Source organism: Seriola aureovittata, chromosome 21, assembly GCF_021018895.1.
Source record: "Seriola aureovittata isolate HTS-2021-v1 ecotype China chromosome 21, ASM2101889v1, whole genome shotgun sequence".
NCBI lineage: Eukaryota > Metazoa > Chordata > Actinopteri > Carangiformes > Carangidae > Seriola > Seriola aureovittata.
The window spans coordinates 12,272,182-12,290,053 of NC_079384.1; the positions used below are offsets into that span (position 1 = coordinate 12,272,182).

Sequence of the window (17,872 nt, forward strand, 5' to 3'; positions counted from 1 at the left end):
CCAGCTGGACGGGGCTAAATCAAACAAAAGCCGGGACTATAATACATCAAAGGGGCGTCATGTGCTTTGTCTTACTGCTCTATAGACTTTTCATACATTACATTGCACCTAATGGCAACAACGAACATGTCTTGGTACAGTTCATGAATCTTGATCATAGAGACATTTAAGACAATAGGAAAAAATCCTTCAGCACTGACATTATTTATTTAGAGGCAAACTTAAATGATCCCAGATGCAAGAAACTCAGCTCTGCTTTACATTCAAAATATACTCCAGTTTTGAACTACCTGTAAAAAATTACCTATGACCTGCTAACATGCGTTAGCATTATATTACATTCATTTGGCAGATGTTTATGTCCGAATGACTAACAATAAATGCATTCAAACAATGTAGAATAAAGATCTGGATATCATCCAAACCTGGGACTGCACCATTTTTAAGCAAACAACTAAAAGTATGTTCATTGCTGCAGCACAAGCGCTTAAAGATTTTTTGATTGTTTTTGTTTAAGCAAGACAAAAGCTTTAGTCGTTGAGATGTAGTCTGAAAAGATGGGTTTTTACACTATATTTAAGCATGTATGTTCATTTTTTATCTCTGGAGACCACATTTGTTTGTAACTTTAGTAGTTAAACTAATAAGTAACACAACAGTGTAGAGCCACCATATGCCAAAATATTTCCATTATTAGTGGCACATTCATTGCTTTCAGGAGGGGGGGGGGTGATGTCATAATAAAAAAAAAGATGGGAAAGTGTGACTTTGATAATGAAATTTTCACCACTTCACAGGCAGGCAAGAGTTTATAGCATCCATTTACTAGCCTAAAGGCTGTGTATCACAGCAAACACGAAGATGTTATAAGTGTTTTCAAAGAAAACAAAAGTATAAATTGACATTTTGTGAAAACGTGTTTATTTATGTGTGTTAAACTAATGATGTGCACCAACTTAAAGGTGACAGTTTACCCAATTTTTTTTTTCATCACTGCTTGAGAGAGAAGTCACTGACTGAATGCAGTGCACAATACACTGCAGGCACGGGGAGTGGGGGGTGCCAAGCACATGTATGCTCCATCAACCACAAAAACACTTCATGAAAATACCCTTCAAGTATAGCCAAACTGCTCCACTGCAGGTATTAAAAATGCAGAATTAATGAAGGTACGAAGACTCTGTTAGACTCTTAGCATCCGAAACGGCATCAACGTCCACTTTTGGGCTGCCGTAGCTCGTGCAACAAGAACCGTAAACTTTAAAGCTACTCACCATTTCAGCACACGGTCGATGACAAAGCGTCTGAAGAGAACATGTTTCCAGAGCTCGGTTTGTCCGGTGTGGAGGATGTAGCAGAGCTGCACCGGTGCTTTACACCACTGGGAAAAACGTTCATTGATTTTTTTTTTTTTTTTTTTTTTTTTTTGGGTCCTTTTCTCGGGAAATTTACGAGGAAAAGGATTTCGCTATGTGAATAGACTGACAGCGCATGCGCAGTCTGCGGCCATCCTCAGATGCTCTCTACAAGTCACTCGAACCAAAAAAATCATTTTCTATAGAATCATTGTAGTATTGAAAGCAAAACGGCATGAAAATCTAAAACACCTTTAAAAAGTTATGGCAAGGTCACAAAAAAAAATCAATATTGACTATATATCAGCTGTACACCTCCTGTTTGAACCTCAGGAAGTTATTAGAGATAAAGTGACGTCTCCCGTTTAATTCTACCCCTGCTGAGCCTGATAGTGTGCCTGATGTCAATATAAAGTTTTCATTGACCTTATCTTATTTTGTACTAGTCCTCTATCTATCTTTTAATCTCAATATGCTTGTGTGAAGCCATAAATGCAACTACAAATATGCCTATGTAGAAATTGCACCAAGCTAGGCCATACTATGCTATAAATGTTATTTATAATCTGAATAAAACTGATTACTGGATGATGTTTTGACATGTTTTTTATGTTAATGTTTGTACTGTTTCATTAAGTCTGTGCCTAATAAGCACAACAGCCCAATCCTTCTCCCTATAGTCCATTTCAGACGGCATTTAGTAGACTACATTACACTATGGGAAAGGCTAACAATTAGTGTAAGCCAAATAGCTGAAACAATTAGTCCACGGATGGGGAATCAGTCTGCAGAAGCCCAAAGATCATGGCGCAAACAAAAAGTAGCGCTCCTTGTAAACACGCACCCGGGCGCCTCATTACCAAGTGAATGGATGATGAGCTGTCAGGTAACAAGTCTTGAGGACGCATGTCAATTTCCTTTAATGTTCTCAGCTACTTGTTAAACATGAAAGGGGGTGGGTGAGGGTATATAAGACACCCCTAATCTCCCAGTAGAGGAATTTGTCATTAACTGGCCTAAAACATGCGCTCATTGGGAGCTCTGGGTGTCGCGCTGCACGCATCTCTGCTGGTGCTGCTGGCTCAAGGGATTCATAAATCCAGAGATGGAGTTTATATGAGGCCGCTGCATCGTCTCTCCGTGATGGACCGATCAACCGGGTATCACCTGCCAACCTACATGGTGCACCTCTACAGGAATTTCAAGTCAAACTTTTCCAGGCCGATGGATACTATGGAGCAAGATGCGGCAAAGCAAGCAGACACCGTGAAGAGTGTGATGGCTAAAAGTAAGATCTGGTTGATTATTCTCCAAAAAAAAAAAAAAAAAAAAAGCAGTTCATGGGTCACAAATGAGAAGGGAAACAAGGTGATGGCAAATGTAGAGTGTTGTATTTATTCCTTAAGCTTTAGTTGCTCCGCTCAGACTCAGATCTCTCCTCTACCCTTTCAAGAACCTCTTAAATGTTAGTTTTTTTTCCTTTGGCTCAAGTGTTGTCCTGTCAAAGCTGCGTGCCAGACGACCTCAGAGGGTTTCAATCCACATCCCGCTCAGTGGGTGAATAACCACGCAGGGATCAGCGTGTGAAAAGGCCGGTTTTTCTGTCTAATTCTCAAAGCAAACCTCTTTTTTCTTAAATAGGTGATGTTGATTAGATACCTCGCCAGACATCCCCCTATACAAATCTCTTGTTAAGTCAAATCAACAACTTCCCTCAGTTCTTTCTTCACACTTGGCTTGATTAGATTAGAGCTCGGGATTTAATGGTGGCACAAGCAGCCATCAGAGGACAGCCCTCCCCGCTGCTGAATCCAATTTCACATCGCTGCTAGGTGTTAGAGTTATTACCTATTTGTCTGACTGAGGAAATGCAGAAGCCAGGACAGGCAGAGATGTGCTAAATGATTGGTTTCGGGGGCTCTGTGTTTGCTCTGAGTGGATTCATAGAGAGGGCGGTTTGCACTTTTGATTAACAGTCCAGCTAAATGGGTCAATGCACTGGACAATTAATGCAGAAGTCAAATGTTTAAAATGCTTTAATCCTTTAGATGAATTCGAACCACACCTGTTCATTGAATGACAATGACCCCACCTCCACCCCCTCTTCCATTACAGATGTGGGCGCAGCACATGTTGTCCTACACTGGGGCAATGACTGGATTATTTTTACATGCAACCTTAATTTGCTGAAATCTCCATCAATGCAAGCATTAATCATGAAGCTAATAGAAGTTCAGAAGCAATTATATTTTGCATTGATTATTTTCCCTGCACCTCACTTTGCAAACATAAACAAGTATACAAGGACCTACAAACAAAATTGCAGTTATTATAAGACTATTAAAAGGATGCCACCACGAAGACTAATGACTTTTAAAGGTTTTATATGATATTAAAAACATATATTATTTCTGGAGAATAGTGACATTTTTCTGATGTCAGTTAATTGAAATACCCATGGTTCAGTTTCAGATAATACAAGATAGATTTTGGTTTTACTACAATACCTCTATATTATGTATTGCTAGGTGATATAAATTCAGTTTTACACCATGATGTAGATGACTGTGTAGATCTCCTTTGCGTTTCTATCATCTCATGATATCTTCTCAGGTTATATGTCATCATATCACCCAATGTTACTCCCACTTTTCACCTGTTTAGATTAACTCAATGCTTGTTGCAGAGACAGAAATAGCAATTGTATTGATTTAGCAGTATTTCCAACAGCAAATCTTAAATCAATGAAGCAGATGAGAACAAGTTACCTCAACTTTAATATAGAATTCAGGGGGTAACAGGTAACATTTATTTTAGTACAACGCCCTAAACATGTTGCATGTGTTGCAATTTTTCTTTCTGGTCATATCAGTGTAACATAGATTTTGATATTTATCCTGATTTTTCCATAATGTCCACTATAATGATGAGCTATTTGTGATAAAGTGTGAACCCCAATGATGCTAATCTTTCTCTTTTCACTTCATTAGGTTTGACGTACAGACACAGGCGCTGGGTTGCGACCTTTGACCTCCACACCCTGCTGGCTGACAAGCAGATCCAGGCAGCAGAGCTGAGAATCAGGCTCCCTCGGACACCGAGCGCTTACAACATCTCAGTGGAGGTCTATCACCATGGCCAGGCATGCCATACGCACAAGCACTGCCAAGAACAGCAGCTGGTGGGGCTGCTCACTGAATCATCACTGGTCACTTCATCACAGAGCTGGAAAGTATTCAACATGACAAGTCCTCTCCTGGACTGGCTTAGACGAAAATCGACAGAAAGAATTCAACACAAAAGAGTATCAAGAAGGAAAATGGTAAAGACAAAGAGAGGCCTGTCGCTTCCTGATCAGCCTGTCTATGTGGCGAGCCCGAGGAGCGAGCAGGATGTTAGCGACCGAGCCCTGCTGGTCGTCTTTTCACACACTGGCTCGGATGAAAACTCAAAGGCCAAAGCAAGCTTGCTTCATACAGCTGAACAATCCAAGTTCTTGTCCCCTGCTGAAATCAAAAAGGCCCGCTGGCCGAAGAGGCGCAGGAGCAAACGGGGCCAGCGAGACCAAACAGTGAGAAGCCTGCAGGTGTCCAAAAGAGGGAGTGAAAAATCTCTCTGTCGCAGAGTCGACCTGCATGTAGACTTTAATCAAATAGGCTGGGGGTCCTGGATCATCTTTCCTAAAAGGTATAATGCCTACCGCTGTGAAGGTTCCTGTCCTGGTCCTTTGGGAGAAGACCTAAATCCAACAAATCATGCTTACATGCAGGTGGGTATTACAGTCTATTTATCCATCTATCCATCTATCTATCTATTTGTAATAGAGAATATTTGTTATAGACTAGGGTGAATTGGTTTAATTCTATATAACAAAATTCTCTGTTTTGTCTCTTCCTTTTCCAGAGTTTACTGAAACATTATCATCCTGACAGAGTGGCATCGCCCTGCTGTGCGCCAACCAAAATGAGCCCATTAAGCATGCTGTACTACGAAAACGGAGAAATGCTCCTTCGACACCATGAAGACATGATTGTGGATGAGTGTGGCTGCCAGTGACAGCTGAAACCCCATCTAAGCATGGCCTGTGTTGCTGAGCAGCATAACGGCCCAAAAATGCTGTGAGGAAGCAACCAATTTCTGAAAAACAAAAGAAAACACTTAGTCAGAAGGAAAGAAAGCTCTTTGATATTTGTCACTGTACACTGTGAGATTGTAGCTGATCTATGTGCATCTATGAGACACAACTTTATTTGTGATGAGCTCTGGTTCCGAAGGAGAAGATTGTCATGTTAAGATGTGCTAAAACACAAACTGAACAATACCGCAGCATCTTGCCCTCCAGGTGTGTGTAGTTGTCACAATGTAATATAAAAGTTTATTCTCCTTAACTTATCAATTTCCTCAATGTAAACACAAAATGGCAATGTTATTGAATATTCCAGCACTGTTTTATTGTACACTACCATTTGTGTAACTCTAAACTAATGTATATTTATTGTAAATATTAAAGAAAATTGTATTTATGTACATTTTGCAAATGGAGTATGTATTTTGTTATGTTTTATAAGTTATACTGAACTTTCTGGGCATGTGAGCATAGGAAAGTTATTAAGCCTGTATTTTATTACAACTTAGCCAGTTTAAATGCAAGAATACTGTCCAACCATTACCTATTTTTTGGTACCAATCAAAGATAGATAGATAGATAGATAGATATAAAGGGGTCTGTACGAAAAGATGCCATTGATTGTCTGATCAGATTTCTAATCTTGCTGAGTCATTCTTTGATCAGATATTTTCGTATTGAAATCATTTTATTTAGTTCTTGATGACTTGCATTTTGACAACATTTTACATTTTAAAGTAACAGAAAAAGGGTTGTTTGGATATATGTTACCTGGTCTAATAGCATCGTTTTCTCTGAACTGTCTGGTTTGGTTTATGCTGTCATGACACAATATAAACACAGCATACCTCCAAACATATCCACAACACGCAGCAGTATGTCCCTGCTTGGATCACTGGCATATTTATCTGGAACTACTTTGTGTGATACAAAGAACAGGCACATCAAAGGAGGCAGACTTTTCTAGTTCCACACTGTTTCAGTCATTCACAGTGAGTCATTGCCAAAGTCCACTGATGTTCACTAATTCAAAATAAAGCTCTGTATAGCAGAGTAATATCTAGCAAATACTGTGAAGTGGCTGCTGGTTGTAACAAAGCAAAACTAAGTTCTATTCTTCTGAAGCCAGAGGGCTCATTGTATTCAGATCCTTTGAAAATACACTGACTGACCAGGAATTTGCCAGAGTCATGACCACAGCATTGGTCAAACTGGGAATAGTGGATCAGGACTCAGAGGTAAGACAACAATCTCAGCCTCAGGCAAATATGAAAAAAATCTTTATAATTCAAAATAAATTAGAGCTACAATGATTAGTGGATCAACAGAAAATTAAATCAGCAATTATTTTGAAAAAAAATTTTCAAGAAAAAATGCCAAACATTTCATGGTTCCAGATTCTCAAGAGTGATCATTTGTCGCTATTCCTTATTATCTTTGGGTTTTGGACTTTTGCTTGTATTAAACAAGATATCTGAGAACACCACTTTGAACTTTGGAAAATTGTGATAAGACTTTTTCACAGTCTTCTGTGAAATGTTTTATAAATTAAATGATTGATCGAGAAAATAATTGAAACATCAAGTGATTACAGTGTTGAAAGTAAATCAATTGATTAAAAATGACTGTAACTATATTGATAATTCATTCATTGTTTGAGTCATTTTTCAAGGAAAGATAATGGAAAAACATCAAACATTCTCTTGTTTGAGCCTCTGTGATCATTTTCTGCTTTCTGTCATATTATGATTGTAAACTAAATTTCCATGGGATCCGGACTGTTGCCCAGACAAAACAAGACCTCTGAAGTCACCTTGGTCTCTGGGAAATTCTAATCAGCACGTTTTCACTATTTTTGATATTTAAGACTAGTGATTAATTGATTAATCAAAAGAATAACCTGCAAACTAATTGATAATGAAAATAATTGTTAGTTGCAGTCTATATTGAGATGTGGCGCAAAAGAGATATTTTATGCATATTATTTAAATATTCCCATGTCGACGCCCAATATTGACAAACTGAAACATATTTGTAGTAATATGTGAAGTTATTGTTTTTTACAACTGGCAACAGCGTTGGGCAGAGGCATAGTGTTTTTTGGGTTGTCTGTCCATCCAACCAGCCATCCGTCTGTCCCATTCTTCCAAATAGGACATCTCAGGACTGCCGGCCCTCAAATTTGGCACAAAGGACCACTTGAACTCAAGGATGAACTAATTAGAATTTGGTGGCCAAAGGTCAGAAATCAAGGTCACTGTGGCCTCACAAAACATGTTTTGGTGTGCAATGAATTAAATTATTGTTCGCTTAATTTAATGTAATTGAATTAATTTCAGTCAATCTAGTCTATATAATTGAGAATTAAAATTTAAGAATTTTATTTAATGGAGCAATTAATTTGACTCAATTTAATTCAATTCTTGGAATTTATTCTTATTTGTTTGAGTTAATCAATTAATGAAATCAGTTCAATTAAATTATTTAATTGATATTGATAATTTATTTTATTCTAATTGATAATAATAATTTAACAATAATGACATTAATTTAATTATTTTATTTTAATGTAATGAAATGTTTTATTGAACTGAGTTAATCTAATCTAATTAAATTAATTTCATTAAACTTAATTTCATTAATATTGTACTTTATTTTATTTTAATAATTACATTTTTATTCAATTGATGTTTTAATTAAATTCTAATAATAATTTAATAATAATACTTTAATAATAATAACAATAACTTAATAATTATTTCATTTAAATTTAATTAGATTTACCAATTAAACTCAATTACTCAGTTAAATTCTGTTAATTGTATTTTAAAGGATCAAATAGTGTCAGAGATGCAGATAATGCCTCTGCAGATAATTCAGCACCCGATAAAAACCTCCTGAACGTATAACACTGAAGAACAAGCAGCCGAAAATTACATATTGTGCATTTAATCAATTTATTAAAACTAATGTCATGTAATGAATTTAACTCCATTTTATTCATTTTAATTTAATAACATTTTATCAATTAAAATGAATTTATTGTTTGAACTAAATTTAATTTATGTATTTGATGTAATCCATGTAAATTAATGTAAAAATGTTATGCATTTAATATCTTTTATCGAATTCCTTCAAAGCCGTCACTACATATATTATATGAGTCTGGACCGGTCTGGACAGACATGGATGTAAACTGAAACTTCACCAGCGGAAGCATTAATGCTTATCTTGCTTACTTTGTTACTTCAGTTGAGCTTTGTGGTTGAGCTGCGTTGTCTGCAATCTGAAAGCGCAGGGCTGACACTCAACATGTTTCCTAGTTGGCTGTTTTCTAGCAGCCTGAAGCTAATTCATGCTAATTCATGTCACAAAGTAGCATCAAAGTTATCCAACGTTTGTTTACTATGTAAGGTGTTCCCAGTGGGTATTACCTTCCTAATACATATCGAAATATTTTAGGTGAATTGCCCTCTCCCGGGGCTAAAAATACACACTCACCAAATTAGACTGTGGTTGAGCGGTGCAGCTAACGTTAGCTAATGCTAGCAGCTGTCAGGCTCTGTAACAGGAGCTTCTAGTCTGGGTAAGTGACTCCCTGGCGTTGTTTTAATAAAACACTAATGAATAATGGTTAATTGTTTGTCTGTAGCTCAACAGGCTGTATTTGTATATGTCTGACAGTGTAGGGCCATAGAACAGTTGGCCAAAATCATATTTTACATTAAATTATGTGTGTAGTAGGACGGAAATGTGATCTTCAGTAGCAACCAGGTCCAGTTCAGTAGTGCAGTGGTTTCAACTTTAGGGTTATTCAGCAGTAGAAAGAAACGTTAAATAAAATATCGAGGTCGCTCACTCTCTTACTCTAATGTTGCTATTTCCATTTTGAGGTCTTATTTCGTTTTAATAACGACTGTAGTGACGAGTCAGAGTCAAGGGTTAGGGTTAAGGTTTCAGGGACTCATCTGGTTTTAGAGCACTAACTGCATGATCCACCAACTAGTGACCTGAAAGTAGATTAGTCAATTACTAGATCGACAGAAAAATATGTGGTTATGTTCTGATAAATTATTAGTTGTCTAGTATAAAAAGTCCAATGATAGCAGAAAAATCCCCAACATATTGTAGATTGTCATTACCTTTGCCTTACTATTTCATTAAGTACCAGTTATCATAAAATTCAATAATTATTCCAAATTTGTGGCATTTTTATAATTTCATTATTTTGTAGGTCAGAAATCTTTACAAAACTTTCTGAAAGTTGCCTTTCTTCAAAATGAGTATGTATTTTCATTGTTGAATTTCTATCCACTGAATGATTTGAGTATTTCTTCCACAAGGAATGTAAATTTACAGAAAATTTTAATTCAGTGTTAGAGTCAGGGGATTTGATTTATATTATGTCCTCCCTTTATGTCAGTTGCCAGTAAATGTTTCATTCTGTCACATATGATGTGGAAAATACAACCAAAGCCTAAGAAGAGATACATCACCTACTTATTATCAAGTCAGTGCAGCAGTGTGGTAACCGCATGAAGCCAGATACATTTGTAATAATATATTGTCATTATTTCTTACTATATTATTTGGCTACATCTCACTTACAAAAAGTATGTGTAAGTGTAAAGTTGTATGACTTCCCTTAGGAACACTTACTGCAGAGAAATGGCTGAGGCAGTTGCAAATGTGGCCCGGAGGATTAATGCAACTGTAGAGGAGGGGAAAGATTGTTTGGGTAAGACTCTTTTGTCTCTTACTCCTTACTTCTGCAGTTTCCTAACAACTGTATTGTATTGTAGTTGATGCTATTTCAGATTTCACCAGCAGATGGTGACAGAGACTTGCATTTGCTAGTTCAAGTAACAATGTATTTAAATCCCAAAGTGTTTGTTAATTATAGATATTCAATATCACCCTGCTGTGTTAATGCTTGATAATCTCATAATTGTATTTTTTTTTTCTCTGCAGATCTGTCAAACTGCAAGCTGATTTCTTTCCCAGACGGTGTGTTCAAGGTCCTGAGGAGTGTTTCAGAAAACATCCGTGTTATCACATTGGCTGACAATGAGATGAAGGCACTTTCCAGCAAGTTCTTCTCAACCTTCACACAGCTGAGAGGTAATGGATAATAAATACCTCACAAATGTTGACAGAATGGTTTTATGCTGTGCGACCCATTGATTTACTTGTGTCTTGAAATACCTTGCAGAACTGGACCTGCAAGGAAATGTTCTCACCAAACTGCCTGACGCCGTGGGAGAAATGCTGCATTTGACCAGCATCAATCTGGCTAATAACAGCTTCTCCACCTTCCCAGACAAGCTTACTGAGATAGCCACACTGGAGAGGATTAACCTGGAGGGAAATAGCCTCACTGGTAATAATAAAATATTAATACATGTTGTATGTGTCAGAGAAAGAGTTGTATTTTTTAAGCTTTAGTTCATTCTGTGTTTTATGTTTTTTTTACTTACAGAAATTCCCGCGGAGAAGCTGTCTGCCATGCCAGCGCTTAAGTGGCTAAACGTAAAGTCAAACCCCTTGGACTCAAACACTCAGTCTGCTCTGCAGTCTCCCCTCAAATTTGACATTTTGTCCACAACACAGTCCTAGATGGTGTCATAAATGATATTTCACCACATATAGACTGCATGCTGTGTGCCTTTAACTACTTAAGTTGGATGCTTTCGTGTGCCTGAGAGATGAGAAAACATGATACTTGAAGATATCACAATGCTGTACAAGAAACAAGAGCACAGAGGTGTGTAAAGACCATTGTTTTTACACCCTGCTGGTGACCACACCCTTTGGCCTCTACTTTGTCCTTTGTATGAACTGTGAAGGGCTGATGAAGTTGATATTTGGAAATGAAATCAGTCCATCTTCATGCACCATTTGACTTTTTTTGTCTCAGCTGAGATACTTGCAATTACTTATTTATTACTTTTGATAGTATAAAAAAGTTTTTTTCAATTAAAGCTTATACAAAGGGAACTATGCATTATTGTTTCATTATTTTTCACTGGGTGACTCATTCATTGTTGAGACTATGTTAAATGAATTTTTAATTTATTATACTAAACTGAAGACACATAGCTTGAGCTGAATTCAGATTCAGTTACTGTATAGTCTATTTAGGGCACAAAGCAATTATTTCAGTTTCAATAATGTTACAATTAATTTCAAATTATTGTACTGTCTACAAAAAAATCTATTCAAGAGACCAGCAAAAAGCTAACTTCTGAAGCTACCTGGTCACCACAGTGGCTTGATTTAGTAGGCGATAGAGAAAGTACAGATGGTAATGTAAGTGCTGATCAAGCTCTTAAATCTTCCATCTGTAATGAAGGCTGCAGATAACAGAGACTAGCCCATAGTGGAGTGATTAAAAGTATTTTGCTCAGACTTTCCAGGCATTCTTTAAATAGCAGCACTGCTGAGTCTGGATCACTTAAGCTGATGTTTGGCCTGATGGGAGCCTCTCTGTCATACAAACACAAGAGGGTGTTGGCATTATGATATATAAGAAGTTCACTAATGACCAGATTATTGTGTATCCTTTTTCTGTGAACAAGACTTTAAATATGCAAAGAGAGCATGCCAAGCTCTTATATTCACAAGTCAGCCAAAGGAGGATGTCTCCTGGCCAACAGGGCTGCAGGCTTACAACGTCACGTGACTTCTGCCTGTGACCTTGCATTGTGCATCACTCTGCAATCTGAATGACTTTAATTTTCCATACACCAGAGGAAAACTACAGTCATTTTTCATTTTTTCAGTGTTAGTGTACAGTTATAGATATTTGGCTCTCTAAGGCGACATGCTTTTGATTATGTTTACAGCAGGAGGTGTTATTCTGTAAACTAGATTGCATGTGTTCTAGTTAAACTAAATACAGAACAATTTCTCCAAATAATGACATTGATTAATAATAATTTATTCATTATGTAATAAATGCTACATTTACTGACCTTATAATAATGATAATAATAAGTATTTTTCATATAATATTGGTATTTAGTATTTTCCCTTTGGTTGCTTTTACTTGTAGACTAGATCTGTAATGATGCAAAAAGTCGAGTAAATTAGCTTCTCCATTAGCTATACAACATTATGAATTAAATGTATTTCAATTGGTGGAGTCAAACGTATAATTTGACATAAAAAAGGCAAATGCAAAAAACATTGGTGCAATAGCTCCGAATGAAAGGTAACAAACAGATTTACTTGGTTTTTGTATTATCCATATATCCATTCCATGTACCATAAAATGCCATCTAAATCACCTGCTACCTGTTGTTAAAAGTGATGGATTTTAGAGAAACTAAGAGATCATTTAAATATTTTATATGTGTATTATGTTCCTAAAAACGAGCCCATAAGTATGTTATCAAATAGTTACAGAGAAACTCCGGAGGCCAGAAGGGGCACGCCACCTAATCCTGCTTTCTTAATTGGTTTACAGCTAACACCAGTCAGCTCCATCTGTTTTTGTCTGAAAAGAGCTCTCAAGGGCCGCAGCTTACAACGGGGAAATGAAAAACAAATCACTTCACATGCAGAGAAAGAAGGTAGAAACTTCACATTCATGCTGCAGCATGGAGAAGTGGCAGTGACGAGGGATTAGCTGTTGATTACCATTCTGAGAAATTCTGCTTCTCCCAGAGGTTTGTTTACTCGTGTTGGCTACAGATGCAAGTATTGGATGTGATTCGCATTCAGACAGTATAAAGAGACCGACAGAAGCCAGCACAGCTCTGTCATCTGGCCTTTGCACTCTTCATACAGCAGCTCTGTTGTCACATGCAAGCAGTTGTCAGGTCTGTAACCTTGGCTTAAGCAGTGCGCATGTCTGCTCCTCCGCCTCAGTGACTGCCTGTCAGTCAGGAGCTGCTTAGTCCTCCTGAGTTAGTGCACAGACTTCAGAGGGAGAGTTTGAAACCAACATCAGAAATGAGCTTTACCATCGAGGAGAGGGGCAGGCCCAACACCCAGGACTACAGGGTGTTTTTCCGTAAGCAATGAACTAGTTTATGTCTTGGAGTGAAATAATCCCTTCATTGATTGTTTAATAATGTAATAGTTGCTTAAAAACTAGCTGCTGCAATAGCTGCATTGACAAGTAATCGTAGAGCTTTATGAACTTTTTAGTTGCTTATAGTATCGACTTTTCATTTGTGCTTATAAATAAGATCTACAATGCACATTCCCTTCACACAGAAAACTCTGAGGGTAAATACATCTCTCCGTTCCATGACATACCCATCTACGCAAATGAAGCAGAGGTGAGCATCACGTATCTATCAATTCTGTATGACTTCTGTTAGACTCTTGGAAAAAATAGAGCCAAAGTTGTGTTGCTGATGGTGGAACCTGTACAAGTACATTATGGTACATTTTTGTGTCTTTTTTTTTTTTTGCAGCCCTTCATCCTTTTTTGGGCTTTAGGACAGTGTAGGCAGACGCAGTACCAAACTCTACTGTCAGTTATATTTCTCTGTGATGATGGATGGATGCTTTTTCCCCAGCACCAACTAGGAGCCTCAGTCTGTGGGCCTCTCAACTGACTTTAGTAAATGCACCTATAAATGTAAAGGTTCACATCACAGGTTCAAGAAACCACATTATATGCCTGTTATGGGTCCTGTGTGAAAAATAGTTTTGTACAAAAATGTACTGCCCCTGTTTCTCCTTTTTGTGAGTGTTATGTTGGCTATAAGTCATTTATCTCTATAGCACACTCGCTTTTCTAATTTTACCATCTCCCTGGTAATAAATGGATGTTTTGTTTTTTAGACAGTATACTGTAAACATCAGCTGTTCCTTTCTGCAATCTTCATGTTGTGTCGAAATTTATTTAAAATGAGAGAATTCATCCTTAGCATAACAAAATGCTATTTCTGATCATCCTGCAGAATATTTTTCATGCTGTTGTGGAGGTTCCAAGATGGACAAATGCAAAGATGGAGGTATATATTTACATATTTTACTCATAAATATGGTAAAGATAAGGCGTAAATAGTGTTTAAATCTTAAGACAATGAACCATATTCTTTGTCCTGTACTTGTTATGGGGATTTCTCAAGATGTGATACCCAATGATGACTTTGTTATCATTACACTAACAAATAATGATATGATTGATTATGGAAGCTACCTATTTATGGCAATTATGTATTTTCCCTCTTTTTCATTTACATGGACCAGTTCATTTAATTTGCTTTGTGTCCATGATTCTCAGATTGCCACCAAAGATCCTCTCAATCCACTGAAACAAGATTTGAAGAAGGGGAATCTTCGTTACGTAGCTAATGTGTTTCCTCACAAAGGTTACATCTGGAATTATGGAGCTATCCCGCAGGCAAGTACTGCTCAGGCTATAGTTAAATACCAGGAAACCAAACCATGTCTCTGCTCCATCAAACATCTTTCTTTGCTTTCCCTTTCAACAGACATGGGAAGATCCTAACCACAAGGACAGCGACACAGGATGCTGTGGAGACAATGATCCTATTGATATATGTGACATAGGAAATAAGGTAGTGAAACAATTCCATTTTTGGATGTTGAGGACACAGAAATAATTGCATCTGTTTGCTGGTTTTTCAAACGTGTCTTTGACTCCAAGGTGTGCACACGAGGAGAGATAATTAAAGTGAAAGTTTTGGGAACTCTGGCTTTGATCGATGAGGGTGAAACAGACTGGAAGGTCATTGTGATCAATACGGAGGATCCCGAAGCCGGCGACTTTAACGGTAGGAATTACCTGCAACACTGCCAAATATTATACCATCAGTTACATTTAAATGAATTCTGTATTTAGACTTGTCCTTTGTTGTTGATTGGTTGCAGATATTGATGATGTGAGACGACTTAAGCCTGGATATCTGGAGGCGACTTTTGATTGGTTCAAGAGATATAAGGTCCCAGATGGGAAACCTGAAAACCAGTTTGCTTTCAATGGAGAATTCAAAGACAGGGTAACACTTTTAAAATTTTATTCATGGGGTTGTATTTTGAAAGTGTTAGACTTCCTGGAAAAAAAGAAAACTTGAATTTATATTACATAATAAAACATTTTTAGAAGGGAAAGTGCTATTAAACTCCTTAATCTTTTCTGTTTTACCTAAGCTTATCTGCTTTCTTTTTTCCTGGTAAACTTATGCTTTCATGGAGGATGCAAATAGGGGAAATCTTTTGTGTTTTTCTCCAGGACTTTGCCATTGCAACAGTGAAGAGCACCCATGAGTTTTGGAAGGCACTGATCTCTAAGAAGACCGATGCTGGCGAGTTAAATTGGTGGGTGGTTCATAATCCGAATAAACTCCATTATTTAAACAGTAGGCTCTATGACAGTATGTGTGACAAATGTTATCAGTGATATTTCCTGCCATAAAACTCGTTAGATCATTTTCTATCTGTGAATATATGCCTTTTAGGTCTGTTTCAGTTTTGAGGATGAAATTGTTTCCTTTGTTTTCTCTCTTTCTTGTGTTAGCATGAACACCAGTGTCTCAGACAGTCCGTTCTGCTGCTCTGCTGGAGATGCAGAGGCTGTGGTTAAGTCTGTAAGTCTATACTATTTTCATGTTCACGTTAGAGACCTAAAATTCCCACAACCATCCCTTCCTAAATGAGAATAGAGATGATAACCTGGTAACTACCAAGACTTCAGACAAAAGCAGAGGATCATTAGTGAAGACAGAGAAAATCTGAAGGCAGTTTCTTTCAGTTTAATCCAATTGGTCCACATATGACTTTTGGTTTTTGGTGCAAACTGAGCAAGAATGTCATGGCTTTCACACATTAGAAAACTGCCTCCCAAGATATGCACAACACTATTTCACAACACTATTATAACACCTTTTAATGATTTCATGAACTCTTACAGGCATGCGATTTTGGAGCTGAAGATCCTATTCCAAGTTCAGGTGTGTGTTTTGTACATTTATTTGTTTTATTGCAGCAAGGCTATGTTGTTACTCTCTGAAAATCACTTATGATTGGTTATTTTTCAGTTGACAAATGGTTCTACTATGAGAAGTAGGAAGGAAAAGCCTGGGCAGAAACATGAAGATGTCACTTCACACCTGCACTCCTTCTATCTGCTTACAGTGGCACATGAACTGGACAGATTGAATGTATATTGTATTTCACATTTTACCTGTTTTTGTTGTTGTTGTTGTTATCTGATTCTACTGCTTGTTGTGGGATTATTCGCACTTTGTAAAATTCAGACCATGTGAAGGCACTTTTTCATCATTTACATTGTAGCCCATAATTTCAGGCTTGATAGGACACTATAATAAACCAGACTAAATCCCAGGCTATGGTGTATTCTGTATTGATTTTATTGCCACTATTTCATATTATTATTATTATTATTATCATTTAGACCTGAGCTGACCTTCAGAATATTGATCGAAAGTGGATAATGGTGCCCTGATGGGAAAAGACAGAGAGAAATTATGTTCAGCCTCGTTTCTCTTGTTACTCATTTCTATACAATACTCCATAGCCTAATAATTCTTGTAGACATACAATAAATGACACATTGCCTATATGCTATTCCAGTAAATTATGTATTTGGTGTTCCTGAAATGTAATAGCTACTTAAAAGTATAAATGACTGGTGGTTATTAAAACCATTGGCTGTAAAAGCCATGGGATGCATCAGTAGGTGACAATTAAAGAATAAGCTTCAATAAACCTCTATATTCCTTTACCGTGTGGTTAGAAACTATGGTGTATTCTTATGCAGCTCATGGGATAAAAACAGTTGATTCCTGATGACATCAAACCTGTTTGATTTCATATGACATTCAAATTAATTTGCTGCCTGGATATCACCTTTATTCTTGCTACGGATGCGCTTAATGTTGCTCATTCTATCAAGTACTCATCAAGTCAATATTTTCCACTTAACAGAGTAATCCATGACAGGATTGGCTTTTTGTTGGGGCCTTTCATCTTATTAATGGAGAATTTGCCATGAATCACAATTATCTGAAGCGTGAAGTAGTAGAATATGTTGACATGATCCGTGTATTTACAATGACTCTCTCTAGAATTGACAAATTATGACAAAGTATTCCATTGTTTTTCTACATTTCAAAAATTACATGCATTTCTTACATTAAGACAGTATTTTGAGATCATATAATGGGAGAACACGTGCTTAATATTGAAAGTTTACGTTATTGATAAATATACTTTATTGCTTCCTGTTAAATGATTCTGTTACAGTCCTGTTATAAAGTAAATAAGAGCATAATTTATGCACTTCTATCCTGAAAGTGCAGCTCACATTTGTAGTGCACTTTACAAGAGGGATCCTATCTCATTTACCGACAAACATCAAGAGGGGGCGCTAATAAAACAAACTGGA

At 37.1% G+C, this 17,872-nt stretch overlaps 4 protein-coding genes across 5 annotated transcripts in view; 3 read left to right on the forward strand and 1 right to left on the reverse strand.

Moving 5' to 3' along the window:
* The window catches only part of pald1a (phosphatase domain containing paladin 1a), a 54,284-nt gene extending 52,799 nt beyond the window's left edge, over positions 1–1,485 (reverse strand). The window contains exon 1 of the mRNA XM_056366363.1: positions 1,275–1,485. The gene's annotated coding sequence lies outside the window, so the exon portion shown is untranslated. The remainder of the gene's footprint in view (positions 1–1,274) is intronic.
* An 840-nt stretch (positions 1,486–2,325) lies between these two features.
* ndr2 (nodal-related 2) lies at positions 2,326–5,857 on the forward strand. The gene is made up of 3 exons (XM_056366348.1): positions 2,326–2,643; positions 4,346–5,124; positions 5,259–5,857. The coding sequence occupies exons 1-3, from the start codon at positions 2,379–2,381 to the stop codon at positions 5,409–5,411; spliced, it is 1,197 nt and encodes a 398-aa protein (XP_056222323.1). The 5' UTR covers positions 2,326–2,378; the 3' UTR covers positions 5,412–5,857.
* A 2,950-nt stretch (positions 5,858–8,807) lies between these two features.
* Positions 8,808–11,478, forward strand: lrrc20 (leucine rich repeat containing 20). Of its 2 annotated transcripts, none has more exons than XM_056365239.1 (5): positions 8,808–9,067; positions 10,131–10,219; positions 10,453–10,602; positions 10,694–10,861; positions 10,961–11,478. In XM_056365239.1, the coding sequence occupies exons 2-5, from the start codon at positions 10,150–10,152 to the stop codon at positions 11,095–11,097; spliced, it is 525 nt and encodes a 174-aa protein (XP_056221214.1). In that variant the 5' UTR covers positions 8,808–9,067; positions 10,131–10,149; the 3' UTR covers positions 11,098–11,478. The 2 variants fall into 2 exon arrangements, with proteins under 2 accessions (XP_056221214.1, XP_056221216.1); XM_056365241.1 differs by lacking the exon at positions 8,808–9,067 and adding an exon at positions 9,973–9,991.
* A 1,707-nt stretch (positions 11,479–13,185) lies between these two features.
* Positions 13,186–16,809, forward strand: ppa1a (inorganic pyrophosphatase 1a). Its single transcript, XM_056365238.1, has 11 exons — positions 13,186–13,498; positions 13,705–13,769; positions 14,400–14,453; positions 14,726–14,845; positions 14,937–15,023; positions 15,113–15,239; positions 15,337–15,464; positions 15,698–15,783; positions 15,983–16,052; positions 16,376–16,415; positions 16,503–16,809. Exons 1-11 carry the CDS (start codon positions 13,438–13,440, stop codon positions 16,529–16,531), a joined length of 867 nt encoding a protein of 288 aa, XP_056221213.1. The 5' UTR covers positions 13,186–13,437; the 3' UTR covers positions 16,532–16,809.
* The last annotated feature ends 1,063 nt before the right edge of the window (positions 16,810–17,872 follow it).

What these genes read in the sequence shown, in the direction of transcription:
- ndr2 (XM_056366348.1), top strand. Translation starts at nt 2,379, where the DNA reads ATGCGCTCATTGGGAGCTCTGGGTGTCGCGCTGCACGCATCTCTGCTG. An exon ending in GAAGAGTGTGATGGCTAAAA is followed by an intron (nt 2,644 to 4,345) that starts GTAAGATCTGGT and finishes TCACTTCATTAG; the next exon opens with GTTTGACGTACAGACACAGG. An exon ending in CAAATCATGCTTACATGCAG is followed by an intron (nt 5,125 to 5,258) that starts GTGGGTATTACA and finishes TTCCTTTTCCAG; the next exon opens with AGTTTACTGAAACATTATCA.
- ppa1a (XM_056365238.1), top strand. Translation starts at nt 13,438, where the DNA reads ATGAGCTTTACCATCGAGGAGAGGGGCAGGCCCAACACCCAGGACTAC. An exon ending in ATTATGGAGCTATCCCGCAG is followed by an intron (nt 14,846 to 14,936) that starts GCAAGTACTGCT and finishes CCCTTTCAACAG; the next exon opens with ACATGGGAAGATCCTAACCA. An exon ending in ATGGAGAATTCAAAGACAGG is followed by an intron (nt 15,465 to 15,697) that starts GTAACACTTTTA and finishes GTTTTTCTCCAG; the next exon opens with GACTTTGCCATTGCAACAGT.
- lrrc20 (XM_056365239.1), top strand. Translation starts at nt 10,150, where the DNA reads ATGGCTGAGGCAGTTGCAAATGTGGCCCGGAGGATTAATGCAACTGTA. An exon ending in AACCTTCACACAGCTGAGAG is followed by an intron (nt 10,603 to 10,693) that starts GTAATGGATAAT and finishes AATACCTTGCAG; the next exon opens with AACTGGACCTGCAAGGAAAT. An exon ending in GGAGGGAAATAGCCTCACTG is followed by an intron (nt 10,862 to 10,960) that starts GTAATAATAAAA and finishes TTTTACTTACAG; the next exon opens with AAATTCCCGCGGAGAAGCTG.